The following is a 24,319-nucleotide window of genomic DNA, read 5'->3' as shown; positions in this document are numbered from 1 at the left end:
CGCAGCGGCCCGGGGCGGGCGGGCTCTAGGACCCTGCCGGGCGGCGCTGCCGGCCTCACCTGCGGCGGGGCGGGGCCGGGCGGGGCGGAGCGGGAGGGGCGGGGTCACCGGGAGCGCGCGGCCCCGCCCCGCCCGCGCGCGCCGCCGCCGCCGCCGCCGTGTCCCCGCGCCTCCAAGATGCCCGGGCAGCGGCGGGAGGCTCCCGCGGCCCGCCGGTAGGTACCGGCACCGGCAGCGGGGCGGGAGGGGGCACCGAGCCCGGGGGGAGGGAGGCAGGCTCCCGCGGCTCGCCGGTAGGTACCGCCACCGGGGCGGGAGGGGGCACCGAGCCGGGCGGCGGGGCCCCGACGCGGCCCTTCCCGCAGGTTTGCAGCAAGTACCGGGGCTGGGGGGCTCCCGCCCTTCCCGGCAGCCGGCACCCGTGGCGGCTCCCCCCGCTCCCTCTCTGCTCTCCCGGCTGCGCCTGCCGGCCCGCCCCGGCACCTCCCGCCGCTCGGCGGGGACACCCGGGGGCCTGTCCCTGCTCGGCGGGGGCAGCCGGGCTGCCCGCGGCCTTCCCGGTCCCTCGGTTCGCAGGGAGCCGTCCTGCTGGGAAGCGGCGATGCGTTACCGGGCGGAGCGGGCACTAACTCGCCGGCCCCCGGATACCGGCTCCCTGCCCGCGCGTTTAGGGGACACTGCGCACACCCCGTCTCCCCCCGCCCTCCCCGTTCCCCCTCGCCCCGTTTTTCCCGGGGGACCGTGTCGCATCATTTTCGCCTCCCAACCCGCACTTGAGATCTCGGCGGTGTGCGGTGCCGGGCTCCCGCCGCTGCCGCAGAGCCGGTGCGGGGCCGGTGCTGCCCCGATCCTCGCCCCAGCGCGGCTGGAATCTGATAAACTCCGGGGCCATGGAAGTTAAATGGTACCGGGCTCCGAGACCGGCGCTCCGAGAGCCGCGGCAGAGACACGGCACAAGTGCGGGGTCTGGTAGCGCAGCCCCCCGATGCACCGGGGGACGTTCCCGGGGTATTGCCCGCGTTTTGGGGTGTCGCTGCTCGGCTGGCAGGCTGGCAGCGGAGCCTCTTTGCTGGCGCCGAGGATCTGTGGAGCTGCTGGAGAACGTGCCTGAGTGACACGCGAGAACGGAATTTCCTCGTCCTCGCGCTTTATTTTTGTGTTTCTCTTCAAAAAAACATCCCGACCGCAGGTTTATTGCCCCGATGTGCGCAGCTGGCGAGGGCTAGAGCACAGCTGGTAAGGGCTGGAGCGCGGCGAAGGGCCGCTCTGCCCAGCGGGCTGCGGAGTTTCTGGAGAGGGCAAACGGCTCTGATTGCTCCGTCATTCCCTCAAGTCCGGACACGCCGGCGTTAATGGCTCCTGCCCTTCCTGGCTCTCTCCCAGGCCTCCTCAGCCAGCCCGAAACCTCGGCTGAGCCTTTGTTGTCGGAAGGCGGCTTCAAGGAGACCGGCTCTGCCGGAGGAGCCGCCGCAGCCGGGCGGGAGCTGGCACAGCGGTGCCCGCCGGAGCACGGGGCACTGCCGGCACCCGGGTGGCAGGGGGGCACCGCCGGGCAGCGGCTGGCAAAGCTGGGGGTGCCACCAAGCCGTCAGCCTGCCTTCGGGGGGTCGTTGAGCGTGGATTCGAGCTGCTCCTCGACCCTCCTGATGTGGTCAGCAGTGCCCCTTGCACCCGAACACCCCGCTCCGGCAGCAGCAGCCCTCGGTCCGTGTCGGAGCTGACTCCGGCTCCCGCGGATGCCGTGGGCTCTGTGCTGAGGTTGTCACTGCTGCGTTTCGCCGGCGAGGAGCAGACTCGAGGCTCCTCGCTTGCCCTGACCGAGTGGTTACAGCACCGGCCGCGGCACGGAGGGCGAGGGGCTGGCCCCGGCAGTAGCGCTTGAAAGTGCGCCGAGGGGGTATTCCTTGAGGTTGCTCCTGGAAATAGACAGCGAGTGGGATAGGAGTACGAGCAGGAAGGATGAATTCAGGCCAACGGCAGCAGCGGCTGCTTCGGTTCAGGCAGGTGGTTACAGAGCCCTGGGTGTGTCGGCTGCTGCGATCGGAGCCGGGTCCGTGCCCTGCAGAGCCCTCCACGGCGGCAGGGAGGCCGTGCCTGTGCACCACCTGCATCCATCCTGCTTTGGAAATGCTGCTTTGGAAGAGAGATGGAGCTGCAGTGGGTGATAAATCCCTGCCTTGCAGAGTGTGCTCCGGGCAAGCTGTGCTGGCCTCCGTGGCACAGGCACGGCTCCGGGGGTGTGCCAGCAGTGGGTGTTGGTGTGTGTGCATGTCCGTGTTTGTGAGTGGGGTGGGATCGGCCCTGAGGCTGCACAAGATTGATAAATGACTTATTTTTAAAACTGGGATTATGTTGTTTCCTGCTCATCCCCTCTAGGGATGGAGAGATGTTTCTGAACCCTCACTGAGGTTTTCAGCGACTCCCCTGGGCTGTCTGTGGGTTTCTCAGCTGTTGGTCAGGGTTGCTGTAGTGGGGAGGGGGATTTGAGCCTGTTATCACTTGGGTCAGACCCTGGCTTCAGGGAGTCAACACATCCCAGAGCCTTGGTCACTGGTGACGACTGTGGCTCTCAGCTGTCCCATCAGAGATGCTGGAACCAGAACTGTTTCTGCAGGCTGCACAGCCAGTTCGTTAAGCGAAGCTGATGAGCACTGTGATTATTTTGTACCTCTGGAGGGAGTTGCTGCTGCCGATTAAAAAAAAAAAACCCTACCATAACAAACCCACCTTTGCCTCCTCAGAATCCCTCCCAGGCTGGTGCTCCCCTTGTTGGGGCGAGAGGGTCTGTGGCTACTTCCCTGAGCTCCCTCCTGTGGAGTGAAAGCCTCGGGGAGGCAGGAGCCTATGTGGCTGCTTTTCCTTGTTTTTAATATTCTTCCCCTGGAAAACAAGTGTGTGTTGGAGCCTAATGAGTACCTATCTGTACTGTCATCTTGTGCAAACGAGCAGCTCTGTCGGCCCCTCCGATTACTGAGTGGACACGTGGAGACGAGGATGAACTGGCCTCAGGCTGCTGCTTCCAGCACCCTCCCTTGCTGCTGTGAAGCCTGAATCCCAAAAATGTCAGGGCAAGAAGGTCAGCAGTGGGAGAATGGGGTGTCTGTGTGGTGCTCAAAGGCGCCTTGTGCTGTGCGAGGGCGGGGGGCTCTGGCAGCATGGGGGGAGCGTCTCACCCCTTGGATCCTGGGTGCCTGCCCGTGTTCTTACTCAGCACTGAAAACATTGGGTTGGATCTTTGTGCCAGCAGCCCTGGACCTGCCTCATCCATGGGTGCAGGGAGGGTGACAGTACTGAGCCCTGAGCGTGTGGCTTGGGAGGACATGGGGCAGAGCTTGGCATGCTGCAGTCCTGGCTTTTGGGGTGCCAGGGGTAGGGCCCTGCCAGCATTGTTGAGATGTGGTAGCTTTGGCATCTGGTCCTAGCCCCTGGCCCCCGGAGCGTGACCAGCAGCAGAATGGCCCCTTTTGTGCCTCTGGACATGCTGCCCTTTCTCAGGAAACAACCAGTTGTGCTCTCTGGCAGTGCTGGGCTCTGTCACCACCTCCACTCTGGCCCTGCCTTGTGTCCAGGCCCTGGGACCAGGCATGTCCTGTGGCCAGGCAGTGTCCAGGATGGGGACAGCCTCATCCTAGCTTTGCTGGGGCTCCCAGCTCACTGCTGGTGGGAAGGCAGCCCCCAGCAAGGCCCACCAACAGCGGGGAGAGGAGCAGGTTGCTGGCCCTCAGGACCACTGCAGTGTGGGGATGGAGCTTGGTGACAAAAACCTGGTGCAGCCAGGGCTGGGGGAAAGTCAGGCTGGAACTACTTTTCATCTCTTCTCTGTGCAGTCTCAGTCCTGTTGCTCGTTGGCCTCCGTGCAGCTCACTGGTCCCCATGCCACTGTGGGCTCAGCTTCCTCTCTGAGCAAACAAACTTGATATTCCCTGGGTGCTAGGAGAGCAGGGGGCATTCCTCTGTCACTCTGTCCCCTGCTTCCCTCTTGCCTTTGGAGTCCTCGCTCTAGCTGTCATCCCTCTCATAGAATCATAGAATGTACTGAGTTGGAAGGGACCCATCAGGATCATCAAGTCCAAGCCTGCAGAGGACACAAGAATCCCACCCTGTGCCTGAGAGCATTGTCCAAACATTTCCTGAACTTGGACAGGCTTGGTGCTGTGACCACTTCCTGTTCCACTGGTCTGCCACCCTCTAGGTGAAAAACCTTTTCCTGATATCTAAGGTAAACCTTTTGTCCCTGTCTCTTAAATTGAAATAGAAACAGCTTGTGGAGGTGATTCCCTCCACAAGTTTATTATTGAAACAGTTCTGGCTGGGAGGTCCCGGAGAGGAGCTGCTGCAGGAGCCCGACGTGGCTGCCAGGTCTTCCTGACTGGGTGGTGGCAGCTGGTTCGCTTCCTTTTGGGCATTTCCCGTGGGATTTCCGCCCTTGGACAGGAAGAGGGTGTGGATGGGGTCTGGTTGGAATGTGCCAGAGCAGCCTGTGACTGGATGGGGACGCTGCTGTCACCGTGCGGGCTTAATTGCTGCTGAGTTTTTTATACTCAGTAGAGAGACTGAAGGGAAATAGAGGGGGAGTTGTGCAGGGGTTTTGTTGTTTTTTGGGGGAGTTGGAGCTTTTGATTTTTCTGGGATTTTTTTTATACATGTTGAAGTTGTAAGCTCTTGGGTCTCAATACCATGTATTTTCTAGATCTCAGTGTCTGGGCTATCAGCTTGAGGCAGGGGGAAAAGGAAAACCCAGAGGCTTGTGAAAAACCAACGTGAGAAATAAATGGAAACTTGCTGCATCAATGAGACTCTGAGGGCAGATCCCAGGGATGTGTGTTGCAGCCATGCAGGAGCACGTGTAACAGGACTGTGTGCTGGCTGTGTTGGGGGTCCCACAGCTTTGCCTGCTTTCTGTGGGATCCTGAAATGAAATGGGCTCCGTGCCTCTGCAGAATGTCATTACTCTTGTTTATAACTGAAATTTGCGTCTAAGAGGGAAATGAATTGCTCAGTCTGTTTGTTTATTCCTCGTTTTGCAGACACAGGAACTAGACTATGTTGGGGTAATGGCCCAGAAATTAAATTTCACTTTAATGCACAAACCCAATTTTGAGTTGGTTGACCGAAGAGGAAAAAATTACCTTCAGGCAGGAGGCAGAGGCCTGGCTGGAACAGAGTTCAGGCCCAGTGCGATTGGTGTGAACTGGGGGAAGATCTGTGGGGGTACAGGGGAAGTGTGGACGTGTCAGCCCTCTGAGGTGCAGCCTGCAGCATCCTGTGACAACACAGCAGGGATATTGAGGAGTAAATTAGCTTTTTGCAGTTTCAAAGAGACACAGAGAGGCTTAAATGCGTTTCATGGATGATCCCCAAAGAACCCCATAAATCTGGCTGTGTTACAGGGCTGAGTGCAATGAGGCAGGGAAAGGCCATCTAAAGGGTGCTCAGGAACTTGGAGCACGGGTGGGCTGGAGTGGCAGCACTGGCATTTGAGCTCCAGGCATGGGGCTGTGAGCAGCTGCTCTGGTTCGCTGCCCGCTGGGCCTCCTGGGAGGGAGGAATTTGGGGCTCTGAGCCAGGCTGACCTGGCTCAACACATCGTTTAGGAGCAGGCTGGGTTTTTGGCTGGATGCTGCGCTGGCTCAGTCTACCCCCGTGCTGTCGTGCTGATTCTGAGCCCCGGTGTGATAATGTGACAGTGGCACTGGTGGCTGTGGTGCTCGTGCTGCCTGGGGTACTGTGCCCCTGCCCTGGGATTTGCTTTGCCCGCCAGGGTTTCCAAGGCTCCAGGATGTGTGGGAGCTGCTCTCTGGCCTTTCATCAGCAGTTTCTCTCCAGCACTGGCTGTAAGCAGATGGTTTGGGAGAGGGGGAATGAGGCACATGAGGGTGGCAGGGGTCTGCAGTCCCCATGCAAGGGGGAAAGGACGGGCACAGGAGCTTCACATCCCTCCTGTAAGTGCTCCAGAGCCCTGGTGCTGGACCTGTTTCCCATGCAAAGAAACAGATGTGGATCCAGACTTTGGAAGTCCTACACAAGATGATCTATCCTGGTGGAACCTGACCTTGAGCCAGTGCTCAAGGGCAGCTAGGGCTGCTGCTGGTCTGTTAACCCTGTTATTGCGGCTTTGGATGAGGCATCTGCACCTCCTGTTCTTAACTCCTTGCATCTGTCTGAAATCTCATGGGAGAAAGCGTGGTGGTTTTAACTCTGAGATTGGTGAAATGCTGCCCAGAGAGGCTGTGGAGTCTCCATCTGTGGAGGTGTACAGAACCCAGTGGGTCACAGTCCTGGACAGCTGACTCCGGGTGACCCCAGGTGAGTCAGTCTCCATTCCCAGAGCTCCCTGCAGACCTCAGCATTTCTGTGATTTGCTGGATTCTGACCTGGGAGCGTGGTGGTCCAGCGCAGCGCCCATGCTCCCCAGGTGCAACAGGAATCCCAAAGCTCTGGATTGCTGCAGAAATACGTTGGCTCAGGCCACATAATGGCATTTTGTTTATCTTAAGCAGCTGATGCTTGAAGCCGGCGCTGGGGAGCTGTGGGAGCTGCTCTGGATGCACGTCCCGGGAGCATCCTGTGCGCACGTCGGCGTCTCCCCAGCCCCGGCTGGAACACGCAGGCTCCTGTGGCAGCACCGTGTTGCCAGGGATTCTCCCCCCTCTCCATGCTATAGCGCTGCTGGCAATTCCTGGAGCTGAATGGTGTGTGCAGGGGCTGGAGCACTGAGTGAGGATCCTGACCAGCTTAGAAAACTCCACGGGGGCCCGGCCTTGTGCTCTCCGTTCGTGCCTCGCTGCCTGCGTTGCTGTTCTCCCCTCCTAGAAATGTGTTCTCGGTTGTTTTTTGATTTTTTTTTTTTTTCCTGCTTGGATGTTTTCCCTGGCTGCAGTGGCTCCAGCTCTGCTCCCTTGTGCTGGAAGTGTTTGTGTGCCTGTAGGAAGGAGAACGGGATAGGGTTTGTCTGGCAGGAGGGTGGTGAGTGCTGAGCTGTACGACTGTGAGGAGCAATCCTGCCACAATCCTCTTCCTTGTCGCATTCCTTCTCCTTCATGACTGGTGGTGGGAGATGGCCTTGAGGCCAGTGGGCACCCAGATGACGTGCCTGAAGTTCTCTGAGATCCCTGCTTCTCTGTGCTTTGCCTCTCAGGTTTGCTTTCCTCCTGGGAATTCTCACATTTCTCCATAATGAGGGCTGGCCTCTCCCAGCAACAGGCTCCTTGTTTTTATCCTCTGTGATTTTTCTTGGCCCCTAACCTGATCCTTCTTGGTCTGCCTGTTCTCCCAGCATTTGGGCTGCCTTGTGCCAGCTGTGAGAACTGGTGGATAGAGCAAAACTGAATTTCTGGGAATGGCATTGGGCTGGTCTGTGGCTCTGTTATGCTGCAAAAGGAGGATCCCAACTTCTGGGGTTGAGTGGGTGCTTGTGCTGTCACCTCCATGTCTGCTGTCTCTGTGTGTGACCCATTTGTGGTTTTCTGGCATTAAATCTTCAGCTTTTTTCCATCCCTTTATTCTGAGTCCTTTAGCAGCTCAAAGTCATGAATAGTCATCGCTGTGTTATGGCCCTGTGTGTTGGGAAGTGACTGGGATGCTCTGCAGGGTCACCCATCAGTTGCAGGGTGATGTGTGTCACTGAGGGAGATGCCACGGGGCTGAGGACTCCTCACAGCCCCTGGCTGGGGACAGGATCCAGCTCTGGTGCTGGCCTGGTGTCCTTGCTGCATGTGGGGGTGTCAGGAGAGGGGACTTGGAAAGCTACTCTCCTTGGATGAGAGAGACCATCAACATGGCAGGCTAATTTATATTTTACATATAATATTATTTTTTAAACTCTTTTGCTCCTGCCAGTACTTTCCCAAACCTCTGACCAGCATTGTGGTCAGTCCCAGAGTGACCCTGTAGAATGCTGTGCTCCCTCCAGCATCCCAGGAATTTGTGTCCATTTGTCATTCCTCAGCAACGAGCTTTGCTGCCTGCCTGCAGAGCCACAGCAGCTTCCCATGGGGAATCAGGAGTGTCGGATGCTCTCGGAGGCGAAGGCACCTCTGTGTGTCAAATCCCAGCCCCTGCGAGGCTCTGGCGTGTTCTGTGATGGTGACAAATGCAAAATTGGGAGTGTTTTGGGTTCCTTTCAGATCTTTAAAGAACTCGTTGGAGTACGAAAGCAGGTATTGTCTGTGCCGTGCCTCTTGTCACTAGAAGCCTCTGCCTCCCTCCGGCAGCCCGTGGGGAGGCAGCAGGGATGACAGGAGGAAATTACCTTTGTAGTTACCTGCTTTATCTCCTGAATCGCATCTGAGCAGAGCTGAGAGGGGTGGCGGGCAGATCCACAGCCCCTGCATGCCCCCAGCATTATTTTGGCTGCCCCTTGGGGAAGGGAGCAGGACTTTGGAGAGATGCAGTGTGGTGGAGCCGTGCTGGCCAGGGAACAGGGGTGATGGAGGCAACGGCGTGGTCTGAATCCTCCAGGGACCGGGGATTGGGGATGCTCGAGTTGTTGGGAATGCTCTGGGATGCAGCCTGTACTGGGTTCAGGGTATTTCCCTGGTCCTTCTCCGCAGGCTGATCCAGGGGATGACAGGGTGAGCTGAGTGTTTCTCCCAACTGTGTGCACTCCAGACCTGCCTTGAGCTCGGTGGTTCATCCCCAGCCTGGCATGAGCTGTGGGAAGCTGCGTCCAGAAGCAGCACAGGCGTGCTGTTGTCCTTAGCTCAGGGAACATCTCCTGAGGGGTTAGGGAGCGAGCCTAGGGCTGATCCCAGAGGATGGGGAGTGTGGCATTGCTGGTAGAGCATCCTTTGATGTGCCTCAAAGTGTGAGGGACACTGCTGTGGGTGTCTGTGACATTCCAAGCAGAGGATGGGACGTGGGGACAGGCAGTGGCTCCGAGCCAGGGGAATTGGTGCTTTTTTGTTTATAAATGTATTTTATTTAGAGCTAAAGGGCAAAAGTGCTCCTGTGTTGCAGTGGTGAGGGCAGAGAACCCTCTCCAAGGGGATGCTAATGGTTCTGAGTCACTTCAGAGCGAGGGAGCATTTTGTCTTGAAAGGCTTTAAATGACCTGTGTAATGTGCTGGAAAAACCTCCGGGGAGCACGGGGTCCCTCTGTCATTCCACAGCGCCAGGAGGAGGACTGGGAAATCTGGCTGGCGTATGGAGCACTCCCGAGGGGCTGGGGTAGGAAAAAGGATTAAAAATTGCTGTGATTTGAAAATAAGCCCTGGTTGGGCCCTCTTTGGAATGAAGAGGAGGTAACTGTAGGAACAGCAGATCCCTGGCATCCTCTGGCCGGCTGTGGAGGGTGGTGTGGAGGTCCCTTTGCTGCAGTGACGTGGGAGCTCCCCTTGCAGTTTGCTCGTGGTTGCTCTGGAATGCTGTTGGTATTGCTGGCTGTGCCATGCTGGAAGTGAAGCATGGCTGGGGCACTGGTGGAAGCTCTGTCCCCAAACCTGCTTTGTAACTCTTGGTGTGGGGGTGCCCATAGCCCCCAACTTGAGCCAGGAGCTGCTGGCTCTTGGAAAAACATGTCTCCAAAACGTGTCCTGGTATGCCAGCCTCTTGCCAGGGTAAGCCTGGAGTAGTGAAGGCCCAGGCTGATCCCTCGGCTGCGGCAGCTCTGATTTTATATCGTTAGTCTCTTATCTGGCCAGAGAGCCCAGTTACACCAGTCTGGCAGTCAAGTTGCACCAGTCAGGGCACCTCTTTCTGAGCATGGCGAGGGGGTGGGTGTGAAAGTCCAAAATATCTGCTACCTGCATTGTTTCTGCACTGGGGACTAGAACTAATTATCCCCCCATTGTCTCCACTTCCTGCAGGAAGCCTTGTTTATCCTTTCCACCTCCCAGGAATGCAGCCCAAGGAGCCGTGCAGATATATTTAACCTTGCACAGAGCAGCACAATGGCCTCTGGATTTCCCGGCTCTGTGGTATCTGTCGGAAGCGGAGCTGATCTGTCGTTTCGGGGTGGGGAGGCTGGAGCGGTCGCTGGGTCGGGGCAGCAACAAGGCTCTGGGCTGACTGTCACAGCCTCCGTCTGCAGCAGAGAGGCCGAGGTCTGCCAGGAGGTCGGAATTGCCTCTTTTCCTGTTGCAGAGCAGCAAAACGGGACTGAAACGGTGTCAGTGGCAGCGTGTGTTGCTGTGGGCTGCAGGGCTGGGGCACACACGCTCCTCGGAGCTCTGTCAGGACACACGGCAGCCCCGAGCCAGTGGGGACGTGACAGAGCCCTTGGTTGAGGCAGCAGCTCCCAGCCCTTCTGGAGCCATTCTTGCTCCCACGCCCCATTCAGGTTTTTTCCTTTCCTGCAGAAAGGAAAGGATCAGAAGGGGTCAGGAGGTGCAAAGGGGCAAAGCATGGGTTGGGGGGCACAGTGGTGGCTCAGGCTGCCCCTCTCACGCTCTGTGTCTTTGCCAGAATGGGACTGTGCCAACCCCCCATCTTTGGTTGAGGATCTGTTATTATTCTGTCCCCCAGAAAACATCCCTTACAGTAGAGCTTTGACTTTTGCACAGCACAAGGGTGTCTGGGGAGCAGTGGTGACCGGCAGCTCCTTGCTGTGTCATGTTTGCATGGCAGCAGCACCAGTACCTTCCCAGATGTGTGTCTGTGTCTCCTGGCTCTTTCCCACGATGGGCTTTGCCATGAGCCCAGCCTTGCCTTTGTTATGGTCATGTCTCTGCACCTCTTTGAACCCTACTCCCCCATGCAGACCCCGAAGGATTCTGGTACCTAACACAGCACCAGGGCTGTGAATGCTGGAGCAGGCTGCTTCTGCTCCAGCCTCTGGAGAGACAGAGGGGTTTGCCCTTGGAATATGCTTCTCCTTGACAAAACAATCCTCAGCACAGGGCTGGGGGTTCTCAGTGTGGGGCTGGATGATCTCCACAGCCTCTGTCTGGGGGATAACAGCCTTGCCTTGCTCTGGAGCCCAAAGGTTATTATTCCAGAGTACCAGCTGCCACTGCAGCCATGCCCTCCCTCCTTCTTGCCGGGCCAGGGGCTGCTGGCTGTGGTGGGGACGAGGCTGGGCTGGAGCTGCATTGCAGGCGGTGGCTGAGGAAGAGGGGAAGGATGCGGAGCCACAGGGTGCACCCGGAGAAAGGCTCGGATCAAAAGGCTGCTGCCATGTGTGGTCTGGCAGGAGCCAGCTGGGAGCAGGGCTGTTTTTGGGAGCTGCTGGTGCTGACACGAGCGCTCGGTCCGCTCGCTTGCTGTACAGCATTGGCTGGAGATGCCAGGACAGCAGGGTGGGAGGAGAGCACAGAGCTGCAGGAGAGGTAAGGGAGGGGAGGGAGAGAGGGAGGGTGGAGAGACCTGGAGCAGTGGAGTGCTGTGGCAGGAGGGGAATGAGTATTTGCAGGGGGGTGGCAGGGCTGCCAGGGCCACAGGAGCACTGGACGTGCCAGTTTGGTGGTGTGCCCAGTCCCCAGCTGCTTTTCTCAAGGGCCAGGCTGGAAGGGGCTCACTCACATCTGTGATGGTCTTGGGAAGGTGGGGCTGTTCCCCCTGCCATTGCAGCAGCCCTCAAAGCCACGTGCCTGCATTTGTCCCTTTTTGGGGCACTGCTGTGACACCCCCCCCCACCCTTGGCATCAGCTTCAGCTGGGGTTTCAGCCCCTGAGCTGTGGTGGCAGCTGCTGGTAGAGAGGCAAGGGCTGTGTGTTTTGGCATTGCAGGAGGAATGGGATGGATGGGTGGACATATGCAGTGCATGGGGAGGAGGGCTGTGATGGGCTGTGGCCTTCCAGAGGCTGAGCCTTGGCTGCTGCAGCCCCAGTTTTCATGGATTATGGAGTGCAGAGGACCCGGGGAGCTGCAATGTTCCTCAGGAACTGGAAGCAACTGCACTGTGCTCCAGAGACCTGCTGAGTCAGAGGGGCTGGAGAGATACCCTGTCCCTTTTGTGTCCAGTTGACCCCCAGGTCCCCAATGGAGATTACTGGGGAAGGTTTCCACACTGTGTCAGTGGGAATTGCCCCATAACGTCCCAGAGGGTGACATGCACCATTGCTGCCTGTCTTCAAACCACTGCAGCTTCGGAGGAATGTGCCTAGAGTGATTCCTGCTGCATGGCTGTGGGAGCTGGGCAGCAAACATGCTGTGCTGAGGTCCTGTGGGAGCACACCAGCAGCTGTCACCTCACTTGTAGGAAAGAGGTAAAGTCTTCCCTTGTACCAGGATGTCCCTGGAGGTCAAACAGAGGAGCTTCGTTTGGTGCTTGCCTCTCTGACATCACGGAGGTGGATGAGGTGGAGACCTCATGGGCTTCAGGTGGAACATCCTTGTCCTGTGCAGGTAACCCAGGACAAGCTCTTGGAGCTCCTGCTGCTCCCTGGCTCCATGAAATCCTGATAACGTGTTGGAAGGCTGGCACCAGCACGAGAGAACGGGGAGCATGGCTTGTGTCCTTGTGCAGTCATGATCCACTCAAACAACAACTCTTTTGTGCCTCATCCTGTGCTAGAGTCCCATTGGGATGGACGAGTGTAATGTCAGCTGCTGATGTTTAACACTGGGCCAAGAAAACCCACTCTGATTGCCCAGAGCCCTCCCCACATCCCACCTGCCACATCCCAGCCCACAGGAACATGGGCTCTTCATTCCGCATCGGAAGCAGATGCAGAGGGGAAGGTTTTGTGGCATTGCCAGAACCAGTGGATGATGGATTTCTGCCAGTTGTGAGTGGATTATCAGCCGTTTAAACCAGTGGGAAGTGTTGGGCCACAGTGCTGGCAGAAGGGGACTGACAGCAGCACAGGCTGGGCGGGGACAGAGTATTTGGGGGTGCTGGAGAGAACATGCTGGGACAAGGGCTGCTGGTGTGTGTGGAAACCACCAGAATCCCTGGGGGGATGGGTGGTGGGGGTTCCAGAGCTGCTCCATGAGCAGAGAGATGTTATCGGGAAGGAGAGGGAGAGAAGCAAGGGTGGGAAACGCAGCACCCCAAACCAGAGAGGCTGGAGGGCACCCCGGGATGGGTGGGAGCAGGGATGTAGGGAGCTGCTGCTGCAGGGAGGGGAGTGCTGACTGGGGGCTTGTGCTGGACTCGAGCATCCCAGCTTGGGTCTGTGCAGGCATGTGGGTAACTGAGGCTTGTGTGGGGTTCACACATTGGGAGTAATCCCCTTGGGGGATGAAGGGGAGGAAAACCCCATCCAAAACTAGTTGTGCAAGCAGCAGGGCCAGAGGGGATCAGGGCATCCAGTAGTATGTTGGGGGCCCTTCCCAACCCTGGAGCGTGACAGGAGACCTTCAGGAGAAAGGGGATGTTGTGATGGAACAAAGTGGTCTCATCCCATCAGTGAAGGCAGTGATGAAGGTGAAATTCCCAGAGGGAATCAGGTGCTGTGCAAATGGAGGAATTAAAGAGCACAAATGGCCAGTGCCTGGTGGACTCTGGTGGCTCTTCAGGAGGAGTTTAAGGATGAAGCAGCCAAACTGCCAGCAAATCTCTCATTAAAGGGTACTGCTGCATGTGAATGCAGCCTCTCAGCTCTGTCCTTCATTTAAAAGGTGCAGGGAGAGCAGTGGGAATCATGGAGCAGCTTTGCTTTAGCACCAAGCAAATTGGCTGAGAAAATAATTAAAGCTGGTGTGGAAATGCTGCTCCAGTATGATGGATTAGGGACAGCAACGCTGGCTTTTATAGGGGAAATCCAGTTTAATGGGGACAGGGGGGTTCTTCTTTTTCTGGTATGTCAGTAAGGTGATTGGGGAGAGCAGCTGGGAGATGGATCACTGGGATTTTCAGAAAGCCTCAGACAAATTCATGGAGTTATTAAGGAATGTGTGAAGGCAGGAGCGTTGGGAGGAAAGGCCAAGTTCTGTTCGGTGTGTTCAGGTGTGCTGGGAGGGAGGAGCAGGGGCCAAGGGATGCTCTGTGCTGGCTGCGGCTCCGAGCTTAAAATTTGGCATTAAATATGCACAGCTGATGCAAACTGAGCACAGAAGAATTAGGTAACACTGGATCTGAATTGGCTGGAGGAGCCTGACAGCCTCCCCTCTCCCTGGAGTGCCTTTGCTAGGTCGGAAGCTGTTGCTAATTGTGCGGTTGGGGGGGCTGTGTTCCCTCTTAGGACCCTGTTTCTCCTGAGACAGGCCCATCCCAAGGGGAGATTCAGGGCATTTGGTTGGGAAGGCTGATGCTGGCAGGGCTGGGGGAGCTGAGGGGGGACCTCAAATGAGGGAGTGGATCCCTGCTGCCATGGGAGCTGTGCTGGGCAGCCTGGGCTCTTTGGGAACGGGATGTGGCTGCTGGACGGGGTGTTCTATCCTCCCTTCAACAGTGATCCAATTTTGAGCTAATTTTCCCGAGGACAACAAAAAGCGCAGAGACAACTGCTGCCCAGATTTTGTATCCTGCTGTCGCTGAGCCAATTAAGGAAAGGGTTGCCATATTTTATTATTTTTTTCGTTAATGCACGGGTGGAGCAGCATAGCTCTTCTAAAGCCTCATTCTTGGAAGGGGCTGAGCAATCTGAGCTGGAGCTTTTGGGGGGGAAGGGAAGAGAAAAAAGGGGGAGGGGAAAAAAGGGGGAAAGAGAGAAAATAAATAAATAATCACACATGGTGTGGAAAATACTGACCTGCAGGGTTAGCTTTTATCAGAGCAGGTCCAGTTATCCCAGCATGGGATTCTGCCCAGGATTGGTGCTGGGAGAAACCACAGGCAATGTTGGGTGGACTTGTAAAAAAACATGGGTAAAAACGGGAGCTGGATGGTGGCTGGAGGGGAAAGTGTGAATTTTGGGCTGGCTGCCCATGGCCTCAGGTGATATACACTGGGATGTCCCCGCCAGGTATGGATCAGGTGATGTGAGCAGCATCTCCTCCTTCCATGTCTCTCCTCCCTTCTTCCCTTGGTGCCAAACCTCTGCCTTGCTCCTGATGAGCTTCTGAGCTTCAGGCAGTGATGAAGCACATTTGGCTTTGATCTTGTGAAAATACCAATTTGGAAGAAGTGGAGGGGGAACCTTTGTATCCAACAACCTTTGGTGTAACTTGCTAAAGGTATCCTGGGAACCCCTGAGGCTCACCATGCTCCTGCTGCTCTGTGCTGGCATGTGGGTTTTGGAATGCATCTGGGCTGGAAGTAAAAGCACCAGTCACTGTATCCCAGAGGACCTGGCACTGGCTCGGCACTGGCTCTGCAGCACCCACAGCTTTGCTCACTCTGGGGTTCTCTACCTTCCCCCATCTCTTCTGTCTTATTGGTCATTGATTTATTTATTGTAATTTTTATTTGTTATTATTATTTTCTCTCTTTCCCTTGGGTTTTAGGCAAAGCTCAAATCAACACAACAAAAAAAATTGTTTGGTTTTATGTTACTGTGTTGTTAACCTGCTGCTGCTGCTTGTTGTTATCACAGCCCGGCTTGGCCAGGGCCGCTGACCCTTGGGGCACAAGTGACACGGGGCTGTCTGTAAACAGTGTTAATATTTTATGACTTTTATATTTAGCGAGTTAATGACTGTAAAGAAAGCAGATTTTAATCTAATCAGCTATTCCTTGTGCTGCGTCAATCCTGGACATCAAAGAGAACATCAAAGTGAGAGGCATGAAAGGCTCTGACGGCAGCGCGGCTGCCTTGCCAGGTGCAGCACTCGGAGCAGGTGCCTCCTCCGAGGGGGCTCCCGCACCTCCAGCGGGGCTCCTGCACCTCCAGGCAGGCTCCTGTGCCTGCTCCTGCACCTCTGAGGGGCTCCTGCACCTGCTCCTGTCCCAACCCGGGACCTGAGGCTCCTCTTGGATATTGTCACAGGTAAAAGCTGTTGTCCCAGCAAGGAAAACAAGATTAATGTAAAAACTTGGTAACAAAGCCAAAGGCTGTTTAAACTTTTTGCCTCGTTTTCCCTCGGATGGCAGCGGAGCTGGATGCGAAGATGGATGTTGGATGTGGGAGCTTGTGGGAGCATGAGATGTTGCTCCGTGGGACTGGCCCAGCAACAGGCGGCTCTGGCAAGGCGTTTGGGAGCCTCTCGCACCAATCCTGTTTTTTAAATTCTTTTCCCAGTCTTGGTCAGGCTCTGAACCGAATCCCGTTGTTGTCCTTCTTTCTTTTTCTTTTCCCTTTGTGTTTGCTGGCCGGAGAGAATCCGTGGATCACGGGGGGAGGTGAGAGGGGCTGTGCCCCCCGAGCTGGGGTCATGTGTGGGGCAGGGTGTTGGGCTCTAAGGGTGAGGCAGCCGCTGTGTCCAGAGCATCTGGCACAGCGAGGGATCAGTGTGGGAGGTGTTGCAGCTCCAGTGCCCAAGGGCAGTGCGGGAGGTGCCGCAGTGCTGGCGATGGGAGAGTCGTGGCTGGACACTCCTTGTCCTGCCAGGCCTGGGGCACGGGGGAGCCCAGCAGATCTGGGGCAACCACAGCAGAGTGCGAGCAGCCGGGCAGAGGTCCAGGAATGTTTCCTCCCCGCTGCTTTCCCATGGCTGTGGCAGGCTCCAAGGCTTGAGAAACACTCTGGGAGCTGCGGAGAGGAAGCTGTCGGGGAGCCCTTGTGCTCCTCTCCTTGTTTGGACGCAGCTACTTTTCCACTGTCTCTCCTGAGGAAAAGAAAAATAACCTTAGAGAAAGTGTTGGATACATTTGTGTGCGAGGCTGTGTTTGGGCAGCAGAAGCTGCTGCAGCATGAACATACCAAAATGCTCAGTGGATTAATTTTATAAGCCCCTTGAGCTGGTTCAGGGAGGAGCTCAAGGTCTCCTCCAACCACTTGCAAATCCCATTTCAGGCAATTGGGAAGAGAGAGGATGGGAGTGATGGAAGGGATGGGTGTGATGGGATGGGGGTGTGCAGGTTACACCTGTGCAGTTTGCCATTTGCAGGTGGTGGCAGCAGCCTGGAGCTTTCAACAGCCAAACCCTCTCCTGCTGCTGCCTCGTCCCTCCCAGCCAGCCCTTTTTCACAGAATCCCAGGTTGGTTTGTGTTGGAAGGACCTTAAAGTTCATCCAGTTCCACGCCCTGCCACGGATGGGGACACTTTCCACTGGACTGGGTTGCTCCAAGTCCCATCCTGCCTGGCATGGGGCAGCCACAGCTTCTCTGAGCAACCTGTGCCAGGGCCTCACCACCCACCCAGGGAAGAGTTTTTCCTCTTCTCCCCAGGCAGAGCCCATGCACCCCACCAAAGTGTGCTGGGGTGGAAACAGGGCTGGGCTGGGCACTGTGTTCCTTCTGACAGGGTTGGCCCCTGCAGCAGTGTCAGGGTGAGGGGTCCCTGTGGCTTTGACAGAATGAGGCTTTCCCTGTGTCTGTGACAAGGGACATCGCAGTGGGTTGAGAAGACCAGGAGGCACCACATGTGCACTGGGTGGAAGGTAAGAAAGGAGAGACTGGATCCAACTCCATGTCATTATGTGACAGGCATTTGGGAGCATGCTGGGACACCAGCAGAGACTGGGCAGTGCTCGAGGTGCAGCTCCTGGTGCTCTGCAAACCAGAGCTGGGAGCAGCAGGTTGTCGCCTGCTGGGAGCTCTTTTCCAGCTCATACAAAGGAAGGGAGCTAAAAATACATCTTGTTTGCCTCCAGCTGGAGTTGATTTGGGCATCCCTGGCTGTTGTGGAGTGCAGTGGAGGACAGCCAGTGGTGGAAGTTTGCCGACTATAATTTCACTGCTCTGCCCTACCCACCCTACTCCAAAAAGCAATGACTGGGAAAAGCAGGGAGTGGGATGGGGTGTTAGGAGCTCCCGACATGTTCTGCTTAGAGTTTCCAGGACATGATTCACCTTTTCCCCCTCACTAGAAGCAGGCAGGCCTGGAGCTGCTGGAGGGGATGTTTAGGGGCTTAATTCTGCAGTACAGTGCAACCCTTCTGCATGGAATGCCAGCACTGCCCCACCCCAGTCCTCAGCAACACAAACATGAAATCGTGTGGCTTCTCCTTGTTTTGTCTCCAGCCTTGTGGCCCAGGTCCTTCCCTGGCTGGCCTTGAAGGTGTCAGGGCAGCTGCTGCTGCTGCACGTCTCCCATCCCCTCTGTATGGATCTTGTCCCACTGCTCCACGGTAGTGGTTTGGCTCAGGGGGAGGGTGGGATGAGACACCTCAGTGAGAGGCTTCAGCCACAGTGGTGCACTTCCAGGGGACTGGCTGGGCTGGAGTGACAGTGTGGGATGTATAGAGTGTTGGAGTGTTGCAGGGGTGACGTGTCTGACCTGCCTGGGTGCCTGCTGCTGGAGAAGAGGAGCTGCCTAGGAGAGTCGCTGTTGCTGCCGTCTCATGTCTCTGCTCTCCTCCCTCTCAGGTTCCCGACCACCTTCCCTGGGTTTTCATGCTGAATCAGGATCGTGTTAACTAAAGATGGAAACACTGGAGTCAGAATTGACCTGCCCAATCTGCCTGGAGTTATTTGAGGACCCCCTCCTGCTGCCCTGTGCCCACAGCCTCTGCTTCAGCTGTGCCCACCGCATCCTGGTGTCCAGCTGCTCCTCCAGCGAGTCCATCGAGCCCATCACCGCCTTCCAGTGCCCCACCTGCCGCTATGTCATCTCCCTCAACCACCGGGGCCTGGAGGGCCTCAAGAGAAATGTGACCCTGCAGAACATCATCGACCGCTTCCAGAAGGCCTCCCTGAGCGGCCCCAACTCCCCCAGCGAGAGCCGCCGCGACAGGACCTACCGCAACAGCCCTACCATGTCCGTGGCCAGCGAGAGGATCGCCTGCCAGTTCTGCGAGCAGGATCCGCCCCGGGACGCCGTCAAGACCTGCATCACCTGCGAGGTGTCCTACTGTGACCGCTGCCTGCGGGCCACCCACCCCAACAAGAAGCCCTTCACCAGCCACCGGCTGGTGGAGCCGGTGCCCGACGCGCACTTCCGTGGACTCACGTGCCTGGAGCACGAGAACGAGAAGGTGAACATGTACTGTGTGGCTGACGACCAGCTCATCTGTGCCTTATGTAAACTGGTGGGCCGCCACCGGGACCACCAAGTGGCATCGCTCAGCGATCGCTTCGAGAAGCTGAAGGTAAGGAGCTGGCGTGGCTGTGGCAGTGCAGTCACCCGCGGGAGCTGTGTCTCCAGGGCTCAGAGCAGGGGCTGGTTCCAGGTGCCCCAAGCAGCATCTCATATTCAAGCCAAACAGCTCCTGAAGGATCTGTGGGATGCAGCTGGAGGGCTTCTCTGGTACGGGAGGCTGAGTTGGGTCTTGGTCTTGCCATTTAGAGCAAAGTCTTTGCTGTTTTATTTTCTCCTGCTGGTGTGGTGTGTGTGTGTGCCAAGTCTGGCTGTTGGATCCAAATGCCATTGGACTTCTGGGTGTCAATGTTGCTTTGCCTTGTCCTCTGGGAGAGCTGAGATGGCAGAGGGAGGTCTCCTGGGAGATGTGCAGCACCATCCCCTAAGGCCGTATCCCTCAGGCCATGCCTGCTCAGCCCTCTCAGAGGATGGGAGCAGGACAGGTTGAACTGTGTCCATTTCCTTTGGGAAAGCTGTTCCACAGTCTCCCAATCTGTAGGCTGCAGCACATGGAAACCTCCCACTGTCCATAAATCGTCTCCTGCAGGCTATCCCTTTGCCTGAGGACAACTGAGCCTTGGGAAGTGCTCCAGGAATGCTTTGGTGCCCTCCTTGAGCCAGCTTGCTCAGGGCTCCTCCACTGTGAGAGGAAAGGCTCAGGCTCTGAGCCTTGGGGATGAATAGTTTGGGAGCAGCCCTGTGGAGAATGATTTGGGGATGCTGGTGGGTGAAGAACTGAACGTGAGCTGGCAATGTGTGCTGGCAGCCTGGAAATCCAGCTGTGTCCTGGGTGCATCCCCAGCAGTGTGGAGGGAGGGGGTTCTCCCCTTTTGCTCTGGTGAGAGCCCCCTGGAGCACTGGGTCCAGCTTTGGGGCCCCTAGCATAAGGAGCACATGGACCTGTTGGAACAGGCTTGTAGGAGGCCACAGAAATGGTCCAAAGGCTGGAACCTCTGCTAGGAAGAAAGGCTGAGACAGGTGGGATTGTTCAGCCTGGAGAAGAGAAGGCTCCAGAGGGATCTTAGAACCTCTTGCAGTGCCTAAAGGGACTTCAAGAGAGCTATAGGGGGACTTTGGACAAGGGGGGAATGGCTTCACTCTGCAGAGGGCAGGGTTAGATCAGAGATTAGGGAGAAATTCTTCCCTGTGAAGGGGGGGAGGCCCTCGCACAGGTTGCCCAGAGAAGCTGTGGCTGCCCCATCCCTGAAAGTGTCCAAAGCCAGGTTAGACGGGGCCTTGGGGCAACCTGGGCTAGTGGAAGGTGTCCCTGCCCATGGCAGGGGTTGGATTGGATGGTCTCTGAATGTCACTCTCAACCCAGATCCTTATGTGATCCAATGAGGCAGTGTTGGAGCTTCCCAAGTGCCTCAAACTTCCCTTCTGTCCTTCACCCTCCTACGGCATCTCAGCACTTTGGCTCCTTGCAGATGCCATCCCTGGGGGGGGCTGGCCTGAACACTTCTGTGTTTCCCAGAAGGACCTTGCCTAGGGAGGAAAAGGTGGCTGAAGGCCGACAAGGATTTGAAGGCTTCTGAAGATCTCCCCATGGTCCCACTGTCTGGGGTGTCACTTCCACTGAAGCGTTTCCAGCAGTGGGAGCTCCTGTGGCAGGGAGCTTTTCCTCTAGGACAGCCCACCTTTTCTGTCATAATCCCCCCCAAGGCTGCAGTGGCAGAAGTGGGTGATGCACCTCCAGCCCCTTCACTCATGGCACATATTGATCTGATTTACTGTTCTGCTGGTCTTCAGGAGGGAGCTGACAAACTTCCCAGGATCCCCCCGGAGCACTTTGAAACTCAGTCTTTATGCAGGGGCTGTGGTTGCAGTGAATGTGATGTGAACCTGCATGGATGATGTTTGCCCTATATAAAGTTTGAAATCCCTCTCTGTCCCCTGTGCAATCTGGATGAGCCTAAAAAAAAAAAAAACTTTTAACCCCCCCCCTTTTTTTTTAATATGAAAAAAAACTACAACAGGTCCCATCCGAGGTCACACAGGTGAGGCTGTGGCAGCAGTCATGTTCCCATTAGAACCCTGCTCATGCCTTTCCCAGCTGCTGCTTCCTTAGTCCTTTCTCCCTTCATGTACCATGCTTGTTCTGACCCCAAAGTGCATTTCTTGACTCTTTGTCCTGTTCACGTTCAGAACAAAACCGCTCTCTCTGCCCTGGTGGATTTTGAGGGCAGAAGGAATACTTCTGTTGCTCCAGCAAAAACGCAGAAGACCTGAGGTTTTTTTTGTGCAGACCAGATTATTTTTTTTCTTCCTTGTTTTTAAACACACTGAGATGCCTGGAAAGAAATCTTCCTAGGTGGACAGTTTCCTGGGCTGGTTTCCCACCTGCCCCTCTCCCAAACCCACTGCAAGGTGCCCAGTGCTGTGACTAGACGCCCATGACAGCATGAGGAATGGGCAGTGGGATGTCCTGGATGTTGTTTCTTTCTTCCCTCTTTCCAGCCACGAGGTTTGGCTTTGGGTCAGTGCTGCCAAACGGGGTCTAGGGGGAGGCTGGGATTTGCCTGCAGCCCCTGACGTGCCCATCTCCCATCACATCATGCCTCACCTAAGCTTCCTCGGTGCATGGAGCTCGTGCCAGCAGCCCCATCCACAGTGCAGGACGTTCTTTTTCCATGAGGAGATGTTTGCAAATTGGAAACCTTTGAAAGCAATGACCACGTATGTTTGCACGCAATAAAACCTGGGCAGGGAAATTAAAACCTTGGAATATTCCTCCCTGATCTGGTCCATGCCACACAAATCCATCTGAGGAAGCTTTGCAGGCTGCCAGAACACCATTTTTTTTCCTCTTTTAAATAGCAGTCTGAAGTGATTTTGGCCCTGGAGGGAAGCTGTCCTCTGCTGCAAACATTCTTCCTGTGCTGTTCATCCTGCCCAGCTCCCCACTTGCTGCAGGGCTGGAGGTGGAGGGGAGCAGGCGTGAGGGTGGCCACAACTGCCTGGGAGGGTGTGTCCTTCCTCTGGCTCATCCTCTAGCACATCCCAGCCTCTGCCTGTGCACTGTTTGGGCTGGTTTTCTGTGTCTCTTTTCCTAACGCTCTACCTCCGCTGCAGGAATTGCTTGGCATCAATGCTGGGCTTCACCAGCAGAGCCAACGTTTGCTTTATCATCTTGTGCCATCTCCTCTTGTGGCCTCAGTCCACAGCTCTGACCACCACACGCTCCCTGGCAGTGCTCAAAGTCCTTGCAAGTGCCTGAAATAATTGAAACCCTTAAAAACGTGCTGGTAGGATGCTGCTGCTCCCACAGGCCTGCCCTGTGTCCCCTGCCCATGGCAGGGCTCTGCCCCTCCACAGGATGCTGTCGGTGAGCTCCGTGTCTGCTCCCAGAGCTCCATGACACACTCGTGCAGCCAGCAGTGAGTAGATGCACTTAATCCCTGGCTTTGATCCTGCAGCTCGAGTGAGCTGGAAACGCCTTTCAACTTGGATTTTTTTTGATGGAAAATTGGGTTTTTGAAGTGAGTAACTTCCTGTTGTCAGAAGGGCTGTGCTTTCCATAGAAATCTTTTGGTGGGGGATTTTTTCCTTTCTTTAGAAGAGCTGAGTGCCTGAAACTGGACTGTTGTGCACAGACCAGAAACCTCATCCTAGTGCTCTCCTTCCCTCCAAGCCGGTTTGTCATCCAAAGTCTCCAGAGTGTGCCAGCAGCCTGACTTCCCAGTGGATGCTCTGCAGTGATCCATCTATACTGTATTATACACCTCCACATGTTGTAGGAACCATCTTTAATCCCTTTAACACGTGTGATGGGTTTATTTTTGTGCATCCTGAACCCCACTTGTTCATGCTGTAAAGATTCTGGCCGGTGTGAGCAGTTTTCCGGATTTAAGCAGGGACCATGTGGATGCTGGGGCAGGATGGGGCAGAGGTCGGAGCGCTGGAGCGTGTCCAGGAGCTTTCTGAAGCTGGGATGGCTGCAGCAGCACTCTGTTTCGCTGGGAAGGTTCATGTCAAGGGTTATCAGCTCCAGAGACAGTGAGGGAAGGGAACAACAGCTCCTGGGGTAGGAAAGTATCTGTAATGGAGTTGCTTTTTTCCAGTGCTGTGCTGACCTGCTTGGAGAGCTGTGGAGATAATGGGGGATGAAATACTGGTGGCAGCGTCCCGCAGGTGAGGGCAGGTGTGGCACCCCATGAGTGCTGTGAGGATGAGGTGAGGGGCATGCAGGTGCCCTCAGAAAGTGGACCTGAGTTTTAACATGGCATGTTCGAGGTCACTTCCTGCCCTGAACCCCCCATCCTAGGCTCTGGGAGGTCCTGGAGTGCCACCTGGGTGTGTCACTTGGGGTGTGCTCTGCTCTGTGTGTCCTTGCTCAGCTGTGCACTGCCTGTCCTGCTGTCCCGTGCAGCACCTCATGTGGTGGGTGAAGCATCCACTGGCAGCATGGGCCAGGCTGGCTCCTTGGTGGTGATGGCTTCTGCTTCCCAAAAGTTTTCTGTGATGAGGGTGCTAAAACACTGGCACAGGTTGCCCAGACAAACTGTGGCTGGCCCATCCCTGGAAGCGTTCAAGACCAGGTTGAGCAGGGCTTGGAGCAGCCTGGTCTAGAGGAAGGTGTCCCTGCCCATGGCAGGGGACTGGATAGATGGTCTTTGAGGTCCCTTCCAACTGAAACCATTCCATGATTCTCTGATTTCCCAGTCCAACAGGCAGCGCCAGCGCTCCGGCTGCAGGAGCTTGGCTGGGAGTGGTCCAAGTACATCAGGATGTTGGTGCTTGTTTTCCATCTCTGTGGGTTCAGGAGGGGTCGAGATGTTGAATGCAATCAGTGACAAAGTCATCTGCTGGCTCAGCTTGCTGGCTGGAATTTGACATTAAAGATGAAATTAAAACTGTGTGTAGATTAAGAGCAAAACTAATGGCCTGACCTAGATACAGCAAATGCCTAGGATGGCAGTGCATTATCTGCTGAGTGAAATCTCAGCCAATTATAAATTCAGATTGCTTGAAACTCGTAATTACCACCCTGTCTTCAGTGCCTGCCTGAGTCCTGCCTGCACCGCAGTGCCAGGGGCCAGCGCAGAGTTACACAGAGGGATACAGCAAGAAGGGGTCTCTGCAGAGCTCCAGCTGGCTCTCCCATCCATGATTTGTGGTGGAAGGAGTGTTGGAAGAAAGGATTTTGCCTTAATTATTGTCTGCTATCCGTGGCTTCTCTGTGAGCTCTGCTCCCTTTGAGGAGCCAGAGAAAGGGCCAGCTCTGAGGAGGCTTTTCCTCTGCTGTTGCTGAGGCTTCTGTAGATTGACAGGCTGGAAATATGCAAAAGAAAGAGAAAAGCTGTTTCTTGTAACACTTACATCCCCCCCCTTCTGGAGAAAGAGCGATGAGCCAGGCGGAAATCACATCCTCTGT

At 56.1% G+C, this 24,319-nt stretch overlaps 1 protein-coding gene across 2 annotated transcripts in view; it reads left to right on the top strand.

Annotated features, from left to right (window-relative positions):
* Positions 1–107: 107 nt before the first annotated feature.
* The window catches only part of MID2 (midline 2), a 72,461-nt gene continuing 48,249 nt past the window's right edge, over positions 108–24,319 (top strand). The window contains exons 1-2 of one of the 2 annotated variants that reach the window (XM_050310816.1): positions 108–215; positions 18,234–18,955. In XM_050310816.1, coding sequence (XP_050166773.1) covers positions 18,290–18,955 — 666 coding nt within the window. In that variant the 5' untranslated portion in view covers positions 108–215; positions 18,234–18,289. Of the gene's footprint in view, positions 216–3,772; positions 4,220–18,233; positions 18,956–24,319 lie in introns of those variants that run through there. The other variant, XM_050310815.1, reaches the window with a different exon arrangement.

The sequence above is a fragment of the Myiozetetes cayanensis genome, unplaced genomic scaffold, assembly GCF_022539395.1.
Source record: "Myiozetetes cayanensis isolate MyiCay16 unplaced genomic scaffold, myiCay2020 scf15, whole genome shotgun sequence".
Lineage (NCBI taxonomy): Eukaryota > Metazoa > Chordata > Aves > Passeriformes > Tyrannidae > Myiozetetes > Myiozetetes cayanensis.
Note: the sequence above shows the minus strand (reverse complement) of the source record. Positions and strands in the feature narration are given on the sequence as shown.